General features: G+C 46.6%; 2 protein-coding genes across 3 annotated transcripts; both read left to right on the top strand.

The window, feature by feature from the left end:
* The first annotated feature begins 167 nt into the window (after positions 1-167).
* Positions 168-18,605, top strand: abcb6a (ATP binding cassette subfamily B member 6 (LAN blood group) a). Of its 2 annotated transcripts, XM_079735252.1 has the most exons (21): positions 168-340; positions 1,014-1,534; positions 3,034-3,174; positions 4,768-4,954; positions 5,428-5,520; positions 8,178-8,370; positions 9,125-9,246; positions 9,914-10,023; positions 10,253-10,318; positions 11,267-11,392; positions 12,832-12,908; positions 13,046-13,109; positions 13,245-13,330; positions 13,979-14,036; positions 14,130-14,234; positions 14,751-14,925; positions 15,520-15,632; positions 16,003-16,097; positions 16,565-16,633; positions 16,885-17,071; positions 17,909-18,605. In XM_079735252.1, exons 2-20 carry the CDS (start codon positions 1,016-1,018, stop codon positions 17,042-17,044), a joined length of 2,559 nt encoding a protein of 852 aa, XP_079591378.1. In that variant the 5' UTR covers positions 168-340; positions 1,014-1,015; the 3' UTR covers positions 17,045-17,071; positions 17,909-18,605. The 2 variants fall into 2 exon arrangements, with proteins under 2 accessions (XP_079591378.1, XP_079591377.1); XM_079735251.1 differs by having other exon boundaries at positions 16,885-18,605.
* A 302-nt stretch (positions 18,606-18,907) lies between these two features.
* cnppd1 (cyclin Pas1/PHO80 domain containing 1) lies at positions 18,908-24,638 on the top strand. Its single transcript, XM_079735751.1, has 8 exons — positions 18,908-19,106; positions 19,565-19,667; positions 20,539-20,620; positions 21,023-21,143; positions 21,849-21,977; positions 22,340-22,401; positions 22,851-22,968; positions 23,899-24,638. The coding sequence occupies exons 1-8, from the start codon at positions 19,044-19,046 to the stop codon at positions 24,487-24,489; spliced, it is 1,269 nt and encodes a 422-aa protein (XP_079591877.1). The 5' UTR covers positions 18,908-19,043; the 3' UTR covers positions 24,490-24,638.
* Positions 24,639-25,194: the final 556 nt, after the last annotated feature.

Here is a 25,194-nt window from a genome sequence, read left to right as displayed (position 1 = left end):
TCAACATTTTCCCCATTGCTTTGTATTTGTTGCCACCTTCTGGAAGTTTAGCAACACTGCAGGCAGTTCCGGCCGTGCCCTCTAGGAGGTGCTGAAGGCCCAGGTCGCAGTGAATTGCGTAAACAGTGGATCGCCGAGTCATTGATCGCTCAGCATTTCCCAGCAAAGCGACTGGAGTGGCGCTTATAACACGAAGGACAATAACAGCGGAGCAGCCGGGCAATGCCAGGGCTAGGTTAATATATCGCCAGGAATAGACATGCACGTCCAAACATTGAATCGCCAGATGGACTAAGAGTCAATTAAAGCCACTTTACAAAACCAGCGTCCCCTTTTTGAGGTGAGTGCCTGTTATATTGACATAGTCCTGTAAGCTCCATGACATGTAGGACGAATGTAGTATATAAACACCCAGTACTATTGATTTGTTTATTCGATCAGAGTATTGATAATTTATCGTATGAACTATTTGAAGTGTATGCAAGTGTACCGACAATGCTTGTTGTTCGTGTAAGGGTTCTTATCTGCTGTGCATGGTGGGTTATTGTGTCGGATCTCTTCTCCCATCCGGTTCTCATCTTACAGTGTTCTGTATCTAATGAGAATGCTGTGAATGATGCTTCAGGGGGTTGGCATGTTCACCCTTACGTCTGCAGACGTAAGGGTGAACATTCAGTCTCCCATCACAGTGGGAAGGCTACTTCAGGAAAACAGAGAAAGACAAATAGACAAAGAGAGATAGAGAGTAAACTATAGGCATATAAAGAGGGAGTGAGGGTGAGATATAGACATATAAAGACAGAGAGAGATAGCCACGTAGAGCAATATTACTGTAGTAAATGCATTAATAACCCTGAACTAACAATTCACTAGCTCAGATAGGTTCAACTGTAGCGACAGTGTTTCGTTTTGTTGTTGGAAAGCAAGGGTGCACCGTCCTCTTTGAAGCTCAAGACCGCCTCTCATTGTCATTGTGTCTCCCCGTCTCTCCCCCTGTCTCTCGTTTCCACTAGCCATGTCTGTGCTGCGGAGCTACTGCGAGTCCAACTCGTCCATCTCCCAGACCTGGGTGGACGGGGGCATCTCTCCCTGCTTCTACTTCACCCTCCTGCCCGCCGTCCAGCTCACAGTCGCCTTCTTCCTGGGCACGCTCCACTGCGTCTTCTACCGTCGCTATGGCACGGCCATGGAGCCCAAGTTCATCCCTCGTTCCTGCCTGTACACGTTCCAGCAGGCTCTGTCCGTCGTCCTCCTGTTTCAGTTCCTCGGCGGCGCCATATGGCGAGCGTCCCGCGGCGACGAGGAGCTCCCGGGGTATGTGGTGCTGTACGGGGTGTTCTCCACCCTGGGCTGGGTCTACGCCCTGGCCCTGCTGAGGGTGGAGAGGCGGCGGGCCCTGTTGATGGACCGAACCCGGGGCCACAGCGCGGTGCTGCTGCTGCTCTGGGCGCTGGCCTTCAGCGCGGAGAACCTGGCCTTCGTGTCGTGGTACAGCCCGCGCTGGTGGTGGGGGCTGTACAACCAGAGGGACCAGGTGAGAGAGAGAGAGAGAGAGAGAGAGAGAGAGAGAGAGAGAGAGAGAGAGAGAGAGAGAGAGAGAGAGAGAGAGAGAGAGAGAGAGAGAGAGAGAGAGAGAGAGAGAGAGAGAGAGAGAGAGAGAGAGAGAGAGAGGCCTGAGCTGATTTGAAGCAGATCTATTTTAATCCATTTGGTTTTATAAAGTATGCTGTGGTTCATAATAGCGATGTTGTTGTTTGCTTCTTGCCACTAAAGTAAGTGAGCAAGTAAGTTAAATGTGTTTATTTAGTACCTTGCACTGCTACAAGTCAACAGAATAAACTACAATACAATACAATACAAACACGCATAGAAATGTTCAAACGGAACAAACAAAGCCTGTCGATTGAAAGCATGAACAATTATTATTCCTTTTTGAAGATATTTGTTTTTTGTTATTATTTGTAATTCGGAGTCCTGAGCCCCATTTGAAGTTCAGACCCATCTTTGATCTGTAACACTAATCTATGGATATCTTGGAACTAACTTTTCAATGACTTGTACTTGTTTTGAATTGTTCACTCTATTTAGTCAAGGTTAGGTGTGTTGTTTGACTGTACTCAAGTGCTTCCTCCGGGCGGAAAAGTTCAACAGCTGAAAAGAGTAGTATCAACAGCTGAATTCAGTTTAAGAAGAAAATATGCCAGTCATGTCGGAAGGCAAGAAACGGCCAGAAGATCTAAGACTAGATTTGCTGAGTCATTCTTCTGCCACACACCGACACACGCACTTCACATTCTCAGAACTGTTTCTCAACCAATGAAATCGCGAAACCATGTGTGGCCCCGCCCCCTCAGGATAAACCAAGGCCAAACGTGCTTTGTCATCAAAAAGGCCTTCCATGAAGCAGTTCTTTTTAGTTGGAGCGGTTGACAAAATCCGGAACTCTTGCATCTAATGAGGAAATGTGCAGTTTAGCGTGTTGCGTAAAGATTACTCTAGATCTTGGTGACATTGATATCATTTAATCTTTTATGTCCCCCCCTAGTTTGCAAACCCAAGATGGTGTTTTATATTGCTTTGTCTTGCAATTATAATTATTATATTGTTATATTATCCTTAAGTTCTATCTTTGCATTTCGTTTTAAACATTGAGTGTTTGCCAATGCCATATTTGAACCTTTAGGCCTTTTATACACTTTCAAATATTGGCTGATCCTTTTACTGTTAATTTTGCCTCTAGACTAGTTGACACTTCCTATGGGCCTTTTAGCCAGTAGGAACTACACACACGTGTAGCTCAGGACATGATTTAAGGGTCCGTAAGATTAAGGTATAGCACTGCACCAGTGCAACCAGGTAGTAGTCAATTCAATAATTATTAATCATGTTGGTTTTGCAACAGACATTAATAAAACCAACCCTGTGATAAGTTACCTTACCCTTCTTTTGAAGACCTGGGCAAAGGGTCCATTATCCAAATTGGTTTATTGTCTGGTTTGTGTGGTTAATTGGACTTCCATCTCCTCCAATCAGGTGGAGTTTGCCCTGTGGCTGATCCGCTACCTGGCCACGGGCTCGCTCTTCTTCCTGGGCCTCCGAGCTCCGGGGTTGCCACGGAGACCGTACATGCTGCTCATCAACGAGGAGGAGCATGACGTGGAGCACAGGGCACAGGTGGGTCACCGGGTCGACTGATTGGTCACCAGAGCAGTTGGGTCTAGGGCAGGGGTCTCAAACTCGCGGCCCGGGGGCCAATTGAGGCCCGCGGGATGATATTTTGTGGCCCCCTACTTGACATCAAAGTTTAGTGTTAGTGCGGCCCGCGCTTTGTTCTCAAACCCACATTTTTGCTGAGTGGCTTGCCACTGTTTTTTATCACTTGTGATAGGGTGACCAGATGTCCCAGTTTTGCCGGGACAGTCCCATTTTTGAGTTGCGTGTCCTGAGTCCCGACAAAGGTCGTTAGCCAAAGGACGCTTAAATGTCCCGGTTTTCCACCAACCACTATGAAATGTCCCCTGTCCCCTGTCAGCGATTACATAGCCAACGTGATCTAATTATAGCCCGATCATTAACTTAGATTGGGTCAGTTGTGCTACTTTTTTTTGTGGAATACTTGATGTGGCCCAGCCTGACCCAGACTCTGCCTCCAGCGGCCCCCAGGTAAGTTGAGTTTGAGACCCCTGGTCTAGGGGAATCTGATCCTGAGTCAGACTATACCTGTGTGTACTTTTACTGTGATATCAACTCATTACATGGGTAATGAATTCCTGTTCAGAATTTCAATAACACTCCATAACAGAACACTTTTTATCTCTTTGACTACGCACCTATTGTACGTTGTACCTCCTGGCACTTAAAAATAGTACTTAGCAATGTGTACCTCTTATCCTAGCTATCTTTGTTGCATACGGGGGATGGGTTAATCTAGCCATTTTGAGTGCTTGGCACTTGTTTCTATGAACATCTTTACTGTACCGACAGCAATGTATTGTTGTCTCTTTCTTCTGACAAATGTACTTTGGATTAAAGCGTCTGCTAAATGTAAATTATGCGTAGAAATATCATCAACCTCATCGTGTATATACATTATATCGGGACAAGTTCAGAGTTTTAGGAAAAATGCAGTCTTGTGTGTGGAAACCTCTATCCTCTATTGAGTGTTCAATTCCCTCTTCAAAACCCTCCCATCCAAACTGCACTATTTACTCAGCGGCCATCTTGAATTCAAAACAACACTGAGGGGGGGATTCCTGGGGATTCCAGAAGCTGACCCTAGGCTTTATGGACAGTTGCTTTGTTGACAGTTGACTCTAGTAGCAGTTAGTGATGCTGAGCAGCACAGCAGTGTTTTGTACCCAACCATCGCTATCATGCCTGCGTCGGACCACTACTGTTTTCCTAAACTCTCGTCGTCCAGCGAAAAGGACCCTTGTAGGATTACAAGCTTCCAGAATCTTCCACAAACCCCTGAACCTCGCAGAGAGTGTGTTTCTGAAATCAGGAGAGATCATGGAACTAAACTCAAGGTACGATTTTACAAACCGAACAGCTTGAAAGGTCGACAAACCGTTATTAATTTTTTCTAAACGGTTATCACACCGTTATTTTACCGTATTTAAACAGGAAACCGGTGTCGCTTCCAATCCAAGATGGCTGCCGAGTGAACACACGCCTCATAGTGTCGCTTTGATCCTAGCTCGTCTCCCATTGGTTTAAAACTGTGGCGTTGCCTAATGCGCGGGGTCTTGCCCCCCCGGGTCGCAGGGGGGGGGGGAGGAGGAGGCGAACCAGTCGACGTGGCAGGGCTTCAGGACCAAGGTGTGGCTGCTGCTGCCTTACATGTGGCCCCGCGGGAGCGTCCTCCTCCAGGGCTTGGTGATGCTCTGCCTGGGCCTTCTGGGGGTGGAGAGGGCCATCAACGTCTTCGTCCCCATCTACTACAAGAACATCGGTGAGAGAGAGAGAGAGAGAACACACAGAGAGAGAGAGAGAGACTCACTCGCTCACATATAACACACACATAAACACATATGACACACACACACACCACACATACAAGATACAAGATGCTTACTGTCATATACAAAATGGAAACATAGTTTGCACCGGGCAATGAAATTCTTAATTTGTTAGTTCCCTTCACACAAAATACACTTAAAATAAAGTAAATCTGTACAAAGAGCAGAATTTGACACGCACACACACACATAACACACACACACATAACACACACATAGCGCACGCAAAAATACTGAAACACTACCTAGTGTTGCTAGTGTTTACTAGTGCCTTTCATCTGTATATATTTAAGGCTTAGTAACACACCTGTCCTCCACCAGGTATGACATGTGACTCCTCCTCCTTTTGCCATCTCCTCTTCTTCTGTCGTTTAATTTCTTCCGTTCTCTCCCTGTCTCCCTCCAGTGAACGAGCTGTCTGACGGCAGCAGCTGGCAAAAGCTGGCCACCACCGTCTGTGTCTACGTCATGCTCAAATTCCTCCAGGGCGGAGGAGCCGGTAAGTGCCCCAATCCCCCCCTAGCTCCCCCCGCGCGCAGATACACCGTCGTGATCATCGACAGACGGCACGCCCGCTAGCTGTGTCGCGACGCCCTCCCGGAGCCTTCGTCCGAACGAATCCAAACGCTAGCTTCCGCTCTTTCTCTCGTGAACGATGACGTCGTTCTCTGAGCGTCGGTTGGCTTTCGGGGCGTGGCGGGATCTTCCCCTGCGGGTGACCTTGACCGTGACCGTGACCTTGAAGCGGTGTTTAAGGTAGAGAAAGGAAGAGGGGAATGCCGTGCAGTTCGTGAAGAGTAGTCCGATGTTGGATTTACGTTAGCTTCGTACGTTTCCAATTTACAAACATTGCATGACGGCTTTTCTGTAGACGCGTCTCTTAAAGGAGATATACACACACACACACACACACACACACTTACTTACTTACTTACTTACTTACTTACTTACTTACTTACTTACTTACCTACCTACCTACTTACTTACTTACTTACTTACTTACTTACTTACTTACTTACTTACTTACTTACTTACTTACTTACTTACTTACTTACTTACTTACTTACTTACTTACTTACTTACTTACTTACTTACTTACTTACTTACTTACTTACTTACTTACTTACTTACTTACTTACTTACTTACTTACCTACTTACCTACCTACCTACCTACCTACCTACCTACTTACTTAAACTGGATTTTCAGTTAAATTCTTGTCATATCTTCATCTAAGCCCTGATTGCAACACGCATATCTGAATGTCTGGCAGAAGTCAGCATCTGGACAACTGCCTATCACCTGAGGCTTAACCTCAACAAGACTGAGCTCCTCCTATTACCAGGGAAAGATTGCCCACACATGGACTTACTGGTCACTGTTGATCGCTGTATCTCCTTCTCCAACTGCAAAAAACCTTGGTGTAGTGTTGGACAATCAGTTATGCTGCACCGCAAACATCACTGCGGTGGCCCGATCCTGCAGATTTGCACTTTACAACATCCGCAGGATCCGGCCCTTCCTCACAAGGGAAGCAGCTCAGCTTCTAGTCCAATCACTGGTCATCTCCCGCCTCGACTACTGCAACTCGCTCCTGGCTGGACTCCCTGCCTCTGCGATTAAACCCTTGCAGCGCATCCAGAATGCGGCAGCGCGCCTCGTGTTCTACCTACCAAAGTTCTCACATGTAACCCCCCTCTTCCTAGACCTCCACTGGCTCCCTGTAATAGCTTGCATCAGATTCAAGATGATGGTAATGGCATACAAGGCAGTCGATGGAACTGCCCCTGCCTACCTCCAAGCATTAGTAAAGCCACACACCCCATCCCTCCGCTCAACTACCTCAGCTGGACGTCTGGTACCGCCATCGCTTAGTGCAAGCAAAGGTCGATCAGCGAAGTCACAACTTTTCTCTGTTTTGGGACCTCAGTGGTGGAACGAGCTCCCTACTGATGTCAGGATCGCAGAGTCGCTCACCAGCTTCCGCAAAAGACTCAAAACTCACCTGTTCAGAGTTCACCTCGACTCTGCATAGAAACCAATACACATGAATGTTGTACGTCCTGGGACTTGTACATTGCACTTATTCAAGGTACTTAATTGTGTAGCATCTACAGTAGCTGCTATCTTTGCTTTACACGGGGAATGGGTTAGCCTAGCGATTGTAATACTTGCACTTGGTTCTATGAACGTCTTTACTGTACCGACAGCGATATATTGTTTCACTTCTTATGACAAATGTACTTATTGTAACAAATGCAATTCTTGTAAGTCGCTTTGGATAAAAGCGTCTGCTAAATGTAAATGTAAATCTTAGTAGGAACCGGTAATTCCTGTTGAAAGATGGAGGAGACAATGGGTTCATCTGAGGTTCTTAAACGGCGGGTGTAGAAGAAGCTGGTTTGTGATGTTGGAGGTTTTTTTTCTCTCAGGGTGGGGGTGGTGAGATAAGGGCGATGTATTTGATAGGGCCGTCTGGAAATCAGGAATGTGTGTTTGGCAAACAGGTTCTTACAAGTATAACAATGGCCGTTTGTAGATCGGAGAATTAAGGAATTCATAACACGATACTTTTGTTTGTTTGATCTTTTACCTCGTTGTTGAATTATAAATCCCTCTTTTTGTGCCAGTGCTGTTAGTTTGCATATATTACAAAGGAATTTGATCATACAAATACCACCACTTTGGTACATTTAAATACTATTCAGTAGTAAGTAAGGTATACTTATGCACTTATTTTACATTGTATGTTCTGGCACTTAATGTACGCACTTAGAACTTAGAAATAGAACTTAGCTAGGATAAGATGCTACACAAGTACACTTGTTTCTTTGAACATCCTTACTGTAACGACAGCGATATATTGTCGCTTCTCTTTCTTCTGACAAATGGACTTATTGTAAGTCACACTGGATTAAAGCGTCTGCTAAACGCCTTAAATGTAAACGTAAATGTAATGCAACGTTTTGCCACTAGACCCCCCTGACGCCCCCCGCCCTCTGTGACCCCTGTGACCTCTGACCCCTGTGACCTCTGTGACCCCTGTGACCCCTGTGACCTCTGTGACCCCTATGACCTCTGTGACCCCTGTGACCCCTGTGACCTCTGTGACCTCTATGACCCCTGTGACCTCTATGACCCCTGTGACCCCCCCCAGGCTCCTCGGGCTTCGTCAGCAACCTGCGCTCCTTCCTGTGGATCCGGGTGCAGCAGTACACCAACCGGGTGGTGCAGGTGAAGCTGTTTGGCCACCTGCACTCCCTGTCGCTGCGCTGGCATCTGGGACGCAAGACGGGCGACGTGCTGCGCAGCATCGACCGCGGCACCTCCTCCATCAACAGCCTGCTCAGGTACGGACGGGCGGGCGGGCGGGCGTGGCCGTGACACCCCAACCCCGAAGTCGAACCCCGCTCGCTTTGTCGTGAGCGGGTTGCAAAGGGGGGGCCGTGTCAAGATTGTGACTTGGCTGTGTTATACTGACGACACAAAAGTGACGATTGATAACGATTTGGACTTTACTCTGTTATACCGAGAACACAGTCATTCCAGCAGGAAATATACGTTTTTGTGGGATTTGTCAAGAATTCTGTAGATTGATTGGTGCTCATTGATAACGTTAAGACGGCGGTTAAAGGGGCACAATATACTACAATATTAAAGGGGTAATATTATGCCACCAGGTGTGAGTGTGATTAGCCTTTTCTTTTTTGTTGAAGGATGAACAATTAGAAGGAGGGAACGCGTTCTTAGTACTTTTATAGGGTTATATTGAACCCTAACCCCCAAGGGCGTAGGAACCGGGGGGGACGGAGGGGACGTGTCCCCTCCAATATCGGAGACAGGCGCATTTGTCCCAGCTAAAAATTATACCGGATCTGTCAGGTTTCCGATATGTGTCCCCCCCAATGTTAAACTCATTCCTACGCCCCTGCTAACCCCTATGCTAATGCTAATAACGCTGATTGCAGTAATAAGCGTTATTATATAGCATTGGGGTTAGCGTTTGGTGAGGTTAGAGTTATTAACTAATGTTAATCGACGATTAAACAATGTACACCTATCGCAACACGTCACCTAAAATAACCTCCTCATTTCCTTCCACAGCTACATCGTGTTCAGCATTGTGCCCACCATGGCCGACATCGTCATCTCCATCATCTACTTCATCACCAACTTCAACGCCTGGTTCGGCCTGATCGTGTTCGTCTGCATGACGCTGTACCTCAGTGAGTGGCGGCCATGTTTCTAGCCCAGCTACCAACTGTAGACCTCTGGGTCGGTTGGCTTGGCTGTAGGGTGAGGGAGGGAGGGTGGAAGGAAGGGAGGAAGGGAGGGAGGGAGGGAGGGAGGGAGGAAGGTAGGAAGGAAGGAAGGAAGGGAGGGAGGAAGGAAGGAAGGAAGGAAGGAAGGAAGGAAGGAAGGAAGGAAGAAGGGAGGGAGGGAGAGAGAGAGACAAAGAGAGAGAAAGAGGAAGGAGGGATAGAAGGAAGGAAGGAAGGAAGTAGGGAGGGAGGGAGGGAGAGGGAGAGAGACAAAGAGAGAGAAAGAGGAAGGAAGGAAGGAAGGAAGGAAGTTGTTGACCAATGTTTTAGTGAACTTGGTAGACTGAAAAATAGGCGTAATAGTACTGGTTTGATAAAAAAAGGAAGATTGTGATTATTTTGAAGTTCAGTTATCGTAAACGTGAAGAGGTATTGGTTTGTTTGATTCGTTATAGATTTTTTTTCCACAGTTATTGAGTTATTTGCTCAGTAATTGATTTATTTGCTCAGCTTTTGATGTCGGGGATCAGTTATGGATGTCTATGAAGTTCGGTACCTTATTTCGTTGAGGGGCAATTGTGGATGCATTTCAAGTTCAGCTATTGACCCCACGACCCCTCTCCCTTCCCAGCTCTGACCATCATCATCACAGAATGGCGGACCAAGTACAGACGGGACATGAACCAACAGGACAACGCAGCCAAGACCAAGGCGGTGGACTCCCTGCTCAACTTCGAAACGGTTTGTTTAAAGTGTCTAAAAAGGTTGGGGTGTAATTGTGAAAACATGCTAGTCCGCTGCTGTAAAATATGAATTGCATCGGCCTGTTTTTCTGTTATTTTACTGTATTGATCATGGATTATGGAGTTATGGAGTCCCCTCCCATGAATGTCTTCTTTTTTCATTGGTTGTTTTATTGGTATTTTTTAATATATATTTAAATGAACGGTTGTCCCCTCTGTGTCAACAGGTGAAATATTACAACGCAGAGAAATACGAGGTCAACCGCTTTGAGGAAGCCATCTTGAGATACCAGGTCAGACACTACACATTCATGGTGTTTACATCAAGGTTGTGTGTGTGTGTGTGTGTGTGTGTGTGTGTGTGTGTGTGTGTGTGTGTGTGTGTGTGTGTGTGTGTGTGTGTGTGTGTGTGTGTGTGTGTGTGTGTGTGACAGCACTGTAGGCTCATACATTCTTAGCCTGGACTACTGTTCAAGGTAGTTTTAGTTTAGTATTTTTTATTAACTATTATTTAATTTTAAGCAGTACTTAAAGCGGGTTTGCTAGTTAAGTTTTAGTTTTTGTTTAGTTTAGTGCTAGTCATTGTCTATTTTGTAATAAGGGGTATAAGTCACTAGTGGGGTTCAAAAAGGTCAGAAACCGTAAACAAAGGAACAAAAAAAAAGAGTATTAACTTAAGACCGGTGAACAATCATCCTCAAATTAACAGGGTGAAAACCAGACATCCCTATAAAAATAATTGTTTAAGTCCATTTTCTAATCACAAAACACAGTTTTCATTCAGGTGTCATTATTCAGTCCCTCCAGAAAAACGCGGTTATGCGATCGCATAATTCAACGCATAATCAGCCAAAGTCTGCATATTCATGCGGGGGCCGCATTTTTTCAAATATGCCGCACTTTCACCGCATAAATTGCCGATTTTCGCGCAAAATATGCGGGCTTGCATGATTTCATAATCCCCGCATTTTCGTTGTAAAAAAGTCACATATATCTTAGCAGAAAGTTGCAAAATGTTGCGTTTACTTCACACAACAGCAGCCATTTCCCCCTGTTGCCATGGGAACGTTATGAAGTGACATAATTACGTGACGTGAACGTCTTCGAAAAGGCCGCAACAATCACAAAAAAACGCCACATTTTTCTGGAGGGACTGATTATTTTGTTAGTCCTCATTTTATGTGTTTTTTCAGTTCGTTTTTTTTTCACAAACAGTTGTTGTTGTTGTTGTTGGGCTGCAGGGGTCGGAGTGGGACTCCCAGGCCTCGCTGGCCCTCCTCAACCAGACCCAGAACCTGATCATCGGATCGGGCCTGCTTGCCGGCTCCCTTCTCTGCGCCTACTTCGTCACTGAGGGCAGGTTTCAGGTACGCCCCCCCCCCACATGACCACCGCGGGTCGCGGGAGAAGCACACGGATCAACCCCCTCCTGAAAGGCCATTCAGGCGCATTTGTTTTCTTAAAGGGTAATTCCGGTGTAAAATGGATTTGGGATATGTTTTGTATGATAACGAGTTGAAACGTTCGTTTTGGAGCACAAAAACCGCATATAGACGCTTTCTTCAGTTGGCTGTTTTTAGCCGATTCTATATAAACGCTATAACCTTGGAACGATGGGGGCAATGGTTATGGTAAAAACTAAATCGCTATTTTAAACCACTTAAAAGGCTAAAAGTAGCCCGACACTTCTTTGGTAGTATAATAAGGGTCTTAACATATAAAACGGGGCATTGAGGACTTTGTAAGTGTACAGATTGTTTATTAAAAACGACATTTTATACACACAATACCATAAGTAGATCACCCGTCGATGCCATTTTGTTTTTAAGACTCGATAGGTAGATTGACGAACACAGAGATTGTGACATCCGTCAGCAACACGCAAGCTCTGTGTTCGCCAATCTACTTTCATATTAAAGTCAGTGTAAAAGTAGAGAGGAAAAGAGGGTATCTGTGGAGGGGTGTCGTTTTTGTGTGTTTTTGATTCTGCTCCTGCGTTGACTTTGAAGTGCAGAGTGTGCGAATGACAGCAGGGCAATTGTCAACAAAGCGTCTATTCCTGGCAGAATCGTGCCTGGAAGCACGGGATAAAGCACTAGAGCTCTGACCAAAAAACATTTACGTTCAGCGCGTTTATCCGACGCTTTTATCCAAAGCGACTTACAATAAGTACATTTTACAGAAGAAAGAGTACGGTGCAGTAAAGATATCCATAGAAACAAGTGCTAAGCATTTACAATTGCTAGGTTAACCCGTTCCCCGTCTACAACAAAGATAGCTGGGATAAGATGCTACACAATGCTAAGTACTGATTTTAAGTGCCATAACCAACTACTTGCTTTTGTTGACCGTTTCTGTTATAACAAGCCGCTCCTTGGCTGCTAGCTTAAAATCACAGAGGTAACTTATTGATATACTGTACATCTGATTGATAAGCACCATATGCAGAAACAAACATAAGCATTTTGACATATATAACTAACTAAAGTCATAAATATTTGGCATGTTAAGCCCTTTGAGACTGTAATACTGATGAAGTATTACATTCAATTTAAGTATTATTAAATTGAATGTAATTAAACTGACTGTAGAGTGAATAATTCAGAAAAGCCTACTTCAAAAAGATATCCACTTTTAGCTTCTGAAGCGCCGAAATAAAACGCAAGGCGCTGTTATTTTTGTCCAGGCGTACATCCGCGTACATTCGCATTCACTGTCCTCATTGGAAACCATTGCAGAAATGTGCAGGTGGCCCAGAGAAAGTCTGTGTGGACTCAGGCCCTAAGAGTTCAGCTTTGTGTTGTAGGTGGGAGACTTCGTTCTGTTTGGGACCTACATCATCCAACTCTACACACCTCTCAACTGGTTCGGAACCTACTACAGGTAGGTCTTGAGTCATTATACCGCCATGTACTAAAATCTGCCCCATCTTGCCCGGCAACCATGTGGTTCCCCGTTGTGATTGGTCGATATTTTTTTTCCTCACTAATATGTGTTGATTTTTGTTTGCTATACTACAGAATGATCCAGAACTCATTCATCGACATGGAAAGCATGTTCAAGCTCTTTGAAGAGGAAGAGGAGGTGCGTATGGAGTCCATTGCGTTAAGATGACGGAGCTGTGTAACTGGTGTTATTTACCTAAGGTTGCCTGAGGCTTTATGGTGTTGGCTTATCGTTTATTGTGTAAGTGTGTGTGTTTTTGATTTCTCCTGATAGGTGAAGGATTATCTGGAGGCTGGGGACCTGCAGTTCAAACAGGGGAAGGTGGAGTTTCAAAATGTCTACTTTAGCTACATCAATGGGTGAGCCAAAACAAAATCTTACACAATAGCTTTTGTTATATATAAATAATGGCCTTTAAATCATTTCTGCCCTTTGAAGTAAACGTTAACGTTACGTTGTTCTTTCTTATGAAATGTTGCCATGGGATTGGCCTTTTTTAGAGAGTGAAGAGAGACAGGAAAGGGGTTTGACCAACACTGTATTTATTTAAAAATATATATCTTTTCACTGAGATTTTCATGCCAAAATGTCAAACAGTAACATCAAAATTATATGAAGGCAGTCTTTTTTTAAGCTAATATTGCAAAATCAGGTTTTTTAAAACATAAAATATTCAAGTTGACCCGGTGGGATATTTTTCGAGTCGGTCAACACAGCTGTAGCTCCAAACATTAATTAAGGGTCCGTTAAATTAAGTCAGTCAGTCAGTCAATATAAATTGACCTGGTGTTGCCAAAGCCATAAACAAAACCGACCTAATGTTAAATAGACAGGAAGAGAAAGTCGCTAGGCCACTATTGATGTCCTGGGGCGAGTGTCCATTACAGAGGAGGCCGGCTCCTCCAATGGAAAACACTAAACAACGGAGCGAAAGCAAAAACAACCGAACAACGCCAAAGACGTTGGTCCGAAGCACTGATTTGAATCCCTGCGTTGTCGTTTGCCAGGCAGGAGATCCTGAAAGACGTGTCCTTCACCGTGAACCCGGGCCAGACCCTCGCCTTGGTACGTCCCCCGCCCCCAAACCACCACTCGCCCTGGGGGGTCTCCGTTTGTGTCGTGTTGACATTTGACCTTTAACCTTTGACCCTTATGCAGGTGGGCAAGTCGGGGTCGGGGAAGAGCACCATCATCAGGCTGATCTTCCGTTTCTACGACGTCCAGGGAGGCAACGTTCTCATCGACGGCCAGGACATCGCCAAGGTAACCCGCATCATCACACAGGCACACCGCTAGCATAATGAGGACTGTTCATGGCGACCGCTAGCATGTTCAATAGGATTAGATCCATGCATGCATATGTTCATTCACCATTAAGAGTTTCACCTATTACTGCCTTGAAGTACATGTGGTTTATCAGAACAGTTTTACAATCAAATCCCATTTTCTCTGTCTTTGTCTCTATCTCTCGCTCTCTTCTCTTCTCACTCTCTCTCCCTCTCTCTCTGTCTCCGTCTCTCTCTGTCCCTCTCTCTGTCTGTCTGTCTGTCTCTGTCTCTCTCTCTGTCCCTCTCTGTCTGTCTGTCTGTCTGTCTCTCTCTGTCTCTCTCTCTGTCTGTCTGTCTGTCCCTCTCTCTGTCTGTCTGTCTGTCTGTCTCTCTCTCTCTCTCTCTCTCTCTCTCTCTCTCTCTCTCTCTCTCTCTCTCTCTCTCTCTCTCTCTCTCTCTCTCTCTCTCTCTCTCTCTCTCTCTGTCTCTCCCCCCCCCCCCCCCCCCCCAGGTGAAGCAGACCTCCCTGCGGGCTCACATCGGGGTGGTGCCCCAGGACACCGTCCTGTTCAACGACAACATCCGGGACAACATCCGCTACGGCCGCATCTCGGCCAGCGACGAGGAGGTGGAGGAGGCCGCCATCGCCGCGGACATCCACGACAAGATCATTGGCTTTCCTGAGGGTGAGACGGGGACACCGCTAAGCATTGTGGTCTTTGTAGTTTTTTTAATGTACTTTTTTTTTGGTCAACACGGAAAAAGGTTCTTGGTGGTTCAATGATTTGAAATCCTCTTTGATTTTCATGAGGAAACCAAGTCAAATTATCGTGTGGACTTTAAGACGAAACAATTCGAAAGTTTGGTTTTATCCAAATTGTATGGAATCAGATGCATGCATGTTGCCTGCATTTGTAAACCCAAATAGCTGTACATTTATCTTGAAATAACCCAAATAATGTGTCCCTGATTTTTTGAGTTCTGAGTCACATATTTATCATTTACTTAAATATTGAGCGACGTCTTACTTTACAAAAAATTCTCCATCATGCTCAGCTTATGTCTTTTATGTTTCTTCATGTTTATGTAGAAGTGAGACGCTCTTGCGAGTCGCAAACTACTTAAACAAGCAAGCCACCTTCACTGTATATCTGTGACCCATCAACTTTCTCCTTTGTTTACGCTGTCACCGTGGCGACCGGTTATCCAAATAAAAAAAAACGTGAAAAGCCCAAGCACGCCCGTATACGGTATCGATGAGCTGTTCCCCCCTCTGATAGGCTACGACACCCAGGTGGGCGAGCGGGGGCTGAAGCTGAGCGGGGGGGAGAAGCAGAGGGTGGCCATCGCCAGAACCATCCTCAAGGCGCCGCAGATAGTGCTGTTGGACGAGGTGAGGTCGCCACACGCAGACCGCCGCCATGTTGTGCTGGCAGTTGATCGATAAGGGGCTTTATAAGTGAAATGTATTATTATTATTATTATTATTATTATTAATTATCTCAGTCACACACAGCAAAAAGACCGCCGCCATGTTTCACTGGCAGTTGGTCGAATAAAGCTCTTTATACATAAAATGTATTTTATGTATAATATATATATTTTACATCTATATTATTTTGGATCATCTCAGTCACACACAGCACACAGGCCACCGTCATGTTTCACTGGCTGTTGGTCGAAAGGGCTTTATTAATAAAATGTATTCATTATTATTATTATGAATTATCTCTCTCTCTCTCTCTCCCCCCCACCACCACCAGGCCACGTCCGCACTAGACACCGAAACGGAGCGCAACATCCAGGCCTCTCTGGCGAAGGTCTGCGCCGACCGCACAACCATCGTGGTGGCTCACAGGTGAGCACGTTCACACACCGGACCCTTCTGACTGCTGGGTTGTGGTTCCACGTCGACGCGACGCAAGGGGGGTCTACGGACCCCTTGCGTCCTTGGGGACCCTCCTTGCATCCCCTCGCGTCGAGGCGAGGCGAGGCGACGCAGCAGCAAGGGCTGTGATTGGTCCGCCAAATAAAACCCGACGCAGAACCAAAACAGGTTCACGACGGCGCCGAAGCGTCCGCGTGGTCGGTTCACGACGGCGCCGAAGCGTCCGCGTGGTCGGTGCGTCGCATCGACGTGGAACCATGACTGAGCCTTGAGGCTTTTGGCTAACACCTCTATGCGACACGACTTCCAGTGAATTCCGACGCATGTCATGAAGCAGAGCCTCATGGCTGGGGGTTCAACAGCTGGACCTGGTCCTACTGGTTATATGACCTTTAACCTCCCGCGGTGATGTCTACTCCTCTGTGTGTTCATGCCAGGCTGTCCACCATCATTGGAGCCGACCAGATTCTGGTGATCAGCCATGGGCAGGTTGCCGAGCGAGGAAGGTGAGTGACCAGCCGGTATAGCCGTCTTAAGAGGGGAACCGTCTGCCTTTCGATCTCCTAATAAACCCCTTTTTTGGCAGTAAGAGTTGGCATCGCAGACATTCAAGCCGTTTCTCTGACTGGTCACAAAATAGCAGAGTTAACGCCGCTAACGCTAACCGCTTACCGCTAACCTTAAACTTTCCTGAAGAACGGAAGTGACCGCCTCAACTTTCCTTAACTTTTTGTTTTGTGTCATTTATCCGTGGAAGACATGAGGAGCTGCTAGAGAAGGGAGGCTTGTATGCGGAGATGTGGCAGAGGCAACAGCAGGCCCAGGACTCTGACTCTGACACAGAGGCTAAGGATCGCAAGTCCGAAAAGCTCCAACCCCCGTCCACCTCATCGGGTCACCACCACGGCCCCCACTGAACCAAGCCGCCCCGCGAATGTTTGTTTGTGGGTTTGTTTTATGACTTGTTCTTGAAGGGTGTGTGGTTTTAAAGGGGACATGTTATACCACCAGGTGTGGGTGGGATCAGCCTTACAAGCCGTTTCGAAAATCTGCCCCATATGACATCGCTAGTGGGCGTGTCCGCCTAGATCTGTGCTGGATAGAGCAGTGTAACAGCCCACCCAGTGGACTGAAGTAAACGTTGCGCATCTATCCAGCACAGATCTAGGTGGACACGCCCACTAGTGATGTCATATGGGGCAGATTTTCAAGGAGGCTTGTAAGGCTAATCACACTCACACCTGGTGGTATAATATGTCCCCTTTTAAGGGGACATATTATACCACCAGGTGTGAGATCTGCCTCTTCTGACATCACATGTGGGCGTGTCCACCTAGATGTGTGCTGGATGGATCAGTCTACGAGCCTACCCAGTGGACAGTAGCAAACGTTGCTTCTCTGTCCATCATACATCTAGGTGGACACGCCCACCTGTGATGGAAGAAGAGGCAGATTTTCAAAAACGGCTTGTAACAGCTAATCACAGTAACGGCTAATTGGAATAATATGTCACCTTTAAACAACCCCTTCTTCCTTTGAACTCTGAATCACGCCACAGTCTAGCTTAGCTAGACGTAAGAAGTTGGCGAGGCTAATTTTGCTTTCGCCCATCGAGCCTATCCAACGTCAATACTTTTCAGTGTGTGCTTGTGTACAATCAGGAGAACAGGCAGGCCTCGAGGAACATTTGTCAGTGATCAATGTGAATTAATATCTTTGTCAGTTTTAGGGCTGTTTTTATGTTTGATCCTAATGTAGTGCGTTTAAATTTTCTTCCGTAGGAGATCGCGCAGAAGATTGATCTTATTACAAATGTGGACGCTATACTCAGGCGGAATGTTATTTTACTACAATACTACATTATTTATATTTGTGTTGGCTATGGATATGTTGGATGAAAATAATGTTTTCACGAAACCAAAGTATTGAGTGTTTAAATCATTGATCCAACACTGTAATGTATGGAAGTATTATTATCTTATTTTCAATAATTTCGGTTGCTCACTTTATGTTTAGGACAGAAGGGAATTTCAGAAAATACGGAAGGCAAAGCTGCTTTTATTCTTTTATATTTGTTTGCTTTCTTTATCGTTTTTAGTCTTGTAATTCAGTAAGCATATTTTGTCAACTACCGGAAAACACTACCTTAAAGTGCTCTGATCTAGATTGAAAAGATTGTTTGAAAAATACCACGATATTAAAGAATAATACAAATAAATGAATGATTTAAACTTAATTTTCCTTTGTTTAGGAGTTATATAGTTCAGCTTCTGGAAAATGTATTTGACATACCGATAAATGTGTTGTTTCAAGTCAAGTTTTTAGAGATATGAAACAAATATTTTTTATAAGAAAGCTCAGCCCAAACTAAGTTCATATTTACCTTGAGAAGGCACAAGTGCAGGATGAAGACCCAATTACAATCCAAACTGAATGGCGACTTCAAACTACCAAAGCACAAAATTCAATAAAATACAGTAATGGGAAACTGTGTTTGATTGTGTTTTAATACTGAAAAAGACCTATAATTAGTTGTAGATCACCTGCAATTTAAGATTACACTTAATTACACACGCTATTTATAGAAATGAAACACATTCTATTTTAAATGTCTGAAATATATATGAAATCAGTCGGTTAAAGATGTTGCAACTGCGACAGCACACATCGCACCGGTCTCCGGAGCGTTGTGTAACCGTCCCAGGAGCGCCTCCCCCAGGAGGTGCGCCTCCTGCAGGCAGCTCGAGTTCCAGAACACGGCCGTCATAACAACACCGAGACCGGGGGTGGGGTTGAGCTGGAGTTAGCTTAGCCACAACCGAGGCCCAGGCCAAACACATTCGCTTTTTAACACTTAGTTGGCTAGTTTTTTTTTCCTTAAAGCTAGCTGGCTAATGTTAATCTGACCGAGAAAAAATGGATTTCCAGTCGTTATTCAACGACAGAGCTTTCGAGCTGTCGGACTTCCAGGACTTCACGGTAGGCTGTGGTCGGGGCGTACAGCGACGACACTGGCTGTTCTTTCTGGGCTAGGCTAGGCTAGGCTAAACTATGCTAAGCTACACTGACTGCACACTATGACCAGGCCGCTTGATCATATTGTTATATCGCGGTGGTGCTGAAGTTTCTTTATTCGGTCCAAATGGATCGGAACCGGGATGAAACTGTCTAAAACAAGTGTGTCTAAAACGTATTCAGCGTGCATACCGTCTCTAGGTTCACGGTGGACTGGGTTGTGGTGGGTTGGTTGTTTCAAACTTACTTTGAGGATCGGGATCGTGAGCGGCGCACACAAAAGTGGGGTTAACGGTTAACACGCAAACGTGTAACTGCGATGAAGCTCTCAAAATCAAACCGACTGACTCACAAATCGGTCAAAATAAAGCGTGTTTGTGTGCACTGTCGTACTGTAACTAACCTAGCGCTGCTTCCTGCAGTTTCTCCCCGGGCACCAGAAGTGGTCTGAGCGGGTGAGGAAGCGACTGTACTATGGCCTGGACCCGGAGGTCTCCCTGGATGACCTTTCCTGCCCGGTGACAGGTGAGGCGCGCTCACCTGTGTGGGTCGGTTACACTCAATGTCATTTTAGCATGTGGTATAAACTTTAATCCTGTCCCTCATAATTTTGACTGTAGCCTAGGCGATGTGGCTTCCTTCGATTTTTGTTTCACGTTGTATTCATTACGAGGGTCATGGGTATAATCAACCTCTACGTAGGGATTTTAAGGTATTCATTATAATAATTGGACTACAGTGGTATTACACACAAGGAAGACATCCCGCCAGCTCAGCAAGAGACAGGGACAGGAACGCCCCCTTTAAGTCACGTGACTTTCTAGCGTGTCCCACGGTTCGCTGAGCTGCAGGATCGTGCACTTTGTTTGATGCGTGCCTGGCTCGGGGGTAAAAGGCTGACTCTTGCCCAAGAGCAATCGGTGTAAGGATGAAATCATAACTTTAGGTTGAAAAACAACTTGCCTCGTTTTATACATCACTAATCGCAAGCAGCTCCTTTACATTTCAGTTTTGCTGACTTTCAATGTTACGATTAATTAACAACTTATGGTCTTGTAGTCATTTACTCATGGTTCATGTCTACTAATTAATGTATCAGATTACCTAATACATTAATTAATACATTATATAGCGGCAGTATAGAGGTTAGGGTTAACCCTAACCAATTTAATAAGGCTTATAACCGCAATAACTAATGTAAATAAATGCTTTATTAATGTCCCCTTATTGCAAAATATTACCATTTCGTCCATGTCCTCATCCTTGTAATTCAGACCTTGGGGTCAATCTAGTTTTGACTATAGACCAAGAAAGGATTTTACAAAAACCTTTTTTTTCCCGGTTTAAGAGATCACATCGCTTATACATTTCTTGTTTTTGGTGTGGATGTTTCCAGACATTGCTGTGGAATTCCTCCAGAAGTCTGCGCCGAGCCCCATCCGCAAACTACACAAGAAGTATGCCTCCCACGTTGCCAGGTTTGTGGCTGACCCTCTTTAGGGGAGCTTAATCTTGCATTTCAGTGCAGGGAATTGAATGGATTCAGCTAAGTAATTGGATATATAAGTTAAGGACTTGTAGAAGGGTTCTTTAGAAGTTGTTGTTGTTGTTGTTGTTGATTGGGAAATCACCCAATTAGCAAATGTTGAAGTATTATGCAGGATATATCAAGTTTCTTTTTATTTCAGGTTACAAGATAATCCTTTTTTTTTTTTTTCAATGGTTTTCCAAATCAAAGCAGCCCAAAGCAAACTTTTAACCATATCTTTTAAAATCATTAACTTCAAAAATGAACCAGTTGGTTAAATGATCTTAATTGATTCCCCCTATTGGACGGTCCTTAATCGGTATGATGTGACTGAATTCTCTCGGCGTCACAGGGAGGCGTGCATCTCTCCTTGCGCCATGATGCTGGCCCTGATCTACATAGAGCGACTACGACACAGAAACCCAGAATACCTGCAGAACATCTCCTCCTCCGACCTCTTCCTGATCTCTATGGTACGCACCTCAAAGGTCAAAGGTCACCCCTTATGGGGCCGTGGCTGTGGCTGCTCCTCTCAACTTCGCTGGCAGCCGCTCGCAGTATATATACTATGTACTCTTAGTGTTTAGGGCCGCAGTGGTCTGGGTTCACACCCCATTATCTGCAGTCCGACCGAAGGTGTCATAGAGCAAGCTGCCAAACCTTTATGTGCTCATTAATGACATTGTTTCAAATGCCAAGTGGATAAAAGGGGAAGTTAAACATGACGTTAACTCAGCTAAAAGAATGTGAAAGACTGAAAAAGAGGAAGAAAGGTTTTTAAAAAGAATGATGAATGAATCCGGATCGAAGGCGAATTACTTTGAAACCCGGCCAAAGCCACAAGCATACATCCGGAACCCTATCTAGAAAACGGACGACACTAAACTACTCCCTAGTTTTTAAAAGAACACACAATAGTAAACGATCTAGCTAAGAATAAACAGGAGCAAAGGAGGCAAAGAAAAGGCAGCACATTCCTACAAGAGTCCTTTCCTGAACTTCAATAATCACAAGAATGTACCACAGTTTGACTGACGGCAAGATCAAAGTATTGGACCACTTTTGGAGAAAATTGTCTGCGACATGGCATGAAATTCTAAGCTACTGGCGCGTCTGTTGCTTCAAGACGAACCGGTCTGTGGAATGACTCCACTGTGAAATCCACCCCTGTGTCTCAGATGGTGGCAAGCAAGTACCTGTACGACGAAGGCGAAGACGAGGAGGTCTTCAACGACGAGTGGGGCGCTGCCGGGAAACTGGACGTCCAAACTGTCAACGCCCTGGAGATGAATTTCCTCAATGCCATGGTCAGTATTAGTAACACGCACGCAGGCACCACACACACACACACACACACCCCCCGCCTGCATCAGATCTACCCTTATAGCCTACTCTTATCATGGGAGGGAAATAGAGTCTATAGGCCTATCGCAACTCCAAAGGTACGGTGTTCAAAGCCCGATGTCAGCGCACTATAACCTATAGGCATCCTTAATCCTTCCTTCCTTCCTTCCTATCCTTAAGATAAGAGTCCCTACTTGCTCCTGAATGACATGTATCTGCATGCACCCTAAGTGTCATTCTCTGTAGATGAAATGATCTAAGCTTAATAATAAGAATGTATTTCTTTTGGTCGCTGACCTCTGACCTCTGCCCCCTGGGTTGCCAGGAATGGAGCCTATTCACGGAGCCCGGGGACTTATTTGACATCCTGAGTCAGCTGGAAACCAGGTGGGTGACCGCCGGGCCCGGAGCAGGCTCGGCCCTGAACCTCAAGGCTGCATTCCAATAGTCTCTCTATATCTCCAGAGGCCCTCCTCTGCCCCGCACCGTACCGATGCGGGGTAAGGCTTCGGGGCCGGCGATAGATCGGTGTTTCTTCTGCTCAGGGATGGCTTTGTGAAGGGGTAGAGACCGTCAACAGACCGCCGTCCTCATTTAGGCATGTGTTGCTTAGGCCGGCCCCTGAACTATAAATGCTGTGGGAGACCCTAGTGTTGGAACGCAGCCCCTCTGTGTGTGTGTGTGTGTGTGTGTGTGTGTGTGTGTTGTGTCTAACAACCTGTGCCGTAAGCCCTAGTGTTGAAACGCAGCCCCTCTGTGTGTGTGTGTGTGTGTGTGTGTGTGTGTGTGTGTGTGTGTGTGTGTGTGTGTCTAACTACCTGTGCCGCGTCGTGCAGCATCGCGGAGCGGCAGGGCATGCGGCGGGGCTGGTTCACCTACACGGACCTCTGCGTGCTGCTGGAGCAGGCGGCCTGGAGACACGCCCTCACCGCCGCCTACCAGCACTTCGCCAAGGTAGGCCTCCGACCCGGGACACCTCTCTCTCTCTCTCTCTCTCTCTCTCTCTCTCTCTCTCTCTCTCTCTCTCTCTCTCTCTCTCTCTCTCTCTCTCTCTCTCTCTCTCTCTCTCTCTCTCTCTCTCTCTCTCTCTCTCTCTCCTCTCTCTCTCTCTCTCTCTCTACTGGGGCGGGAGAGGGGGGGCCACCCCCGAGGGGTGTAATGCGAACGGTTTTCGGCGATTTCGTTTTCGGCCGTTCCAAAGATGTCGACGTCGACGATGTGTTTAAGCCGTTTTAGCGCAGGGTGGTCCTTCTTGGATGTCGCTGAAAGTGGCTTTAGATTATTTGAGCCACCAAATGTAAACATCTTAATAGAACAATTAAATGAATGATGCCATCTCTAGAAATTGAATACATTTTCTTTTAAATGTCGTATTTAGAAATCGTGTCAGGTAGGGCTGGGCGATATGGACCAAAAGTCGTACCTCGACGTCTTCAAGCAGGACGCCACGCGCGCCGATTTACCGTTACTATTTCTACCGTTCGGAATTGAGTACAGTTTGAGGGTTGAATAAACCGTGGACTAGACACCGCCTCCGCCTCGTATTTGAGTACATTATAATATATAATTTCACGGCCAAAAGCTATGTGCGCCTCCGAAATATTATGAATCATAACGACTGCGTGGGGGAGGTTGGGCTCGTTCCATATCGCGTTTGAAAAAATATCGATATGTTTTAAATATGGATATATCGCCCAGCCCTAGCGTCGGGTAAAGACACACATCGCACCGATCTCCGGTCTTATGGGTTTCAAGCCTGTGGGACTTTGTGCCGTCTTTGTCAGAAGAAACCACCTTGTTCAGAGAGAACCAGTCGGGCACGAGTGTGAGAACAAGAGCCCCCCCCGAGACCCTGACCCCTGACCCCTGAGCGTCTCCCCCCAGGTGTCCTGCATGCTGGGCCTGGTGTACCTGACGGGCGTGGCCGGCCTGCTCGCCGCTGACGCCGCCCTCCACCATCTCAGCCTTCCCCGTGACGGAGCCCCCCCGACGCAGGACCCCTCCGTCGTCGCCCCGCACACCCGCCCGCCCCCGTGCTGTTTCCCCGGCAACCAGAGCCTCGGCGACCGCCCGGCGCCGGCCCCCGTGCCCACCTCGGTGCTGTGTCTCTGGGGCTCGCTGCTGGCCACGCTGGGCCACGCCCCCAGCCAGCGAGACCCCCCCCACCGCGGCTGGTCAGCCGCCGCCTCGCTCTCCCGCCCCGGCTGCCTCGCCTCGCACCCGACGCCCCAGTGCGCCCGGAACGCCTCGGCCGCGCCCCTCTACGACCCGCCCCTGCGTTACCGCGGCGACCGCCCGCACACCAAACCCGGGGAGTGGCCGGGCTCGGCCCTCCCCGGCGGGATGTCCGTCGCCGCCGCCGCTATGAACTCTGGGTCGTCTCCGCCGCCGGCGCCGCCCCTCCGCATGGCCGCCTCCCACCCTCGATCGCTTCTGCCGCTGGACAAGGCCCGAGCCATCCTCATGACGGGGTAGAGCGACCCGGGCCTCGAAGCCCTGCCCTCGGTGCTGTCACACCAAGTTTGTACCGGGTGCCAAATTTGTACCGGGTACATAATCCATACGTAATCCATTCCAAACCTGCCTGGCAACAGATGATCGCGGACGATCGCGTCGATTGACGTAGGAAGGTTCAAGAACATTCGCGAAGTCGTTCATTGAGTTCAAGAACATTCGCGAAGTCGTTCATTGAGCGCGACAAGACAGATAGCCCTAACTTTACAAATTACATTTATTAGCGTTCTATCTATCTATCTATCTATATTAAATGAACACAAGCTAGCTAGCTAGACTATGAGAACGTTAAACACTCGGTTTACTACACATTAAACACAGGTTACTAGCTAAATTCGATTCAACAATTCAATGCAATACAAATATAAAGTTAGGAACGCTGATAAATGTAATTTGTAAAGTTAGGGCTATCTGTCTTGTCGCGCTCAATGAACGACTTCGCGAATGTTCTTGAACTCAATGAACGACTTCGCGAATGTTCTTGAACCTTCCTACGTCAATCGACGCGATCGTCCGCGATCATCTGTTGCCAGGCAGGTTTGGAATGGATTACGTACCCGGTACAAATTTGGCACCCGGTACAAATTTGGTGTGACAGTGCCATCGCAGAGAGCAGCATTCCAACGCACTTGGGGTTATTAAAAACGGCTTGTTGTTTTTGCGCCA

Source organism: Pollachius pollachius (assembly GCF_949987615.1).
Source record: "Pollachius pollachius genome assembly, chromosome: 4".
Classification (NCBI taxonomy): domain Eukaryota; kingdom Metazoa; phylum Chordata; class Actinopteri; order Gadiformes; family Gadidae; genus Pollachius; species Pollachius pollachius.
The sequence above is the reverse complement of the archived record's forward strand: the minus strand, read 5'-3'. Positions and strand labels throughout refer to the sequence as shown.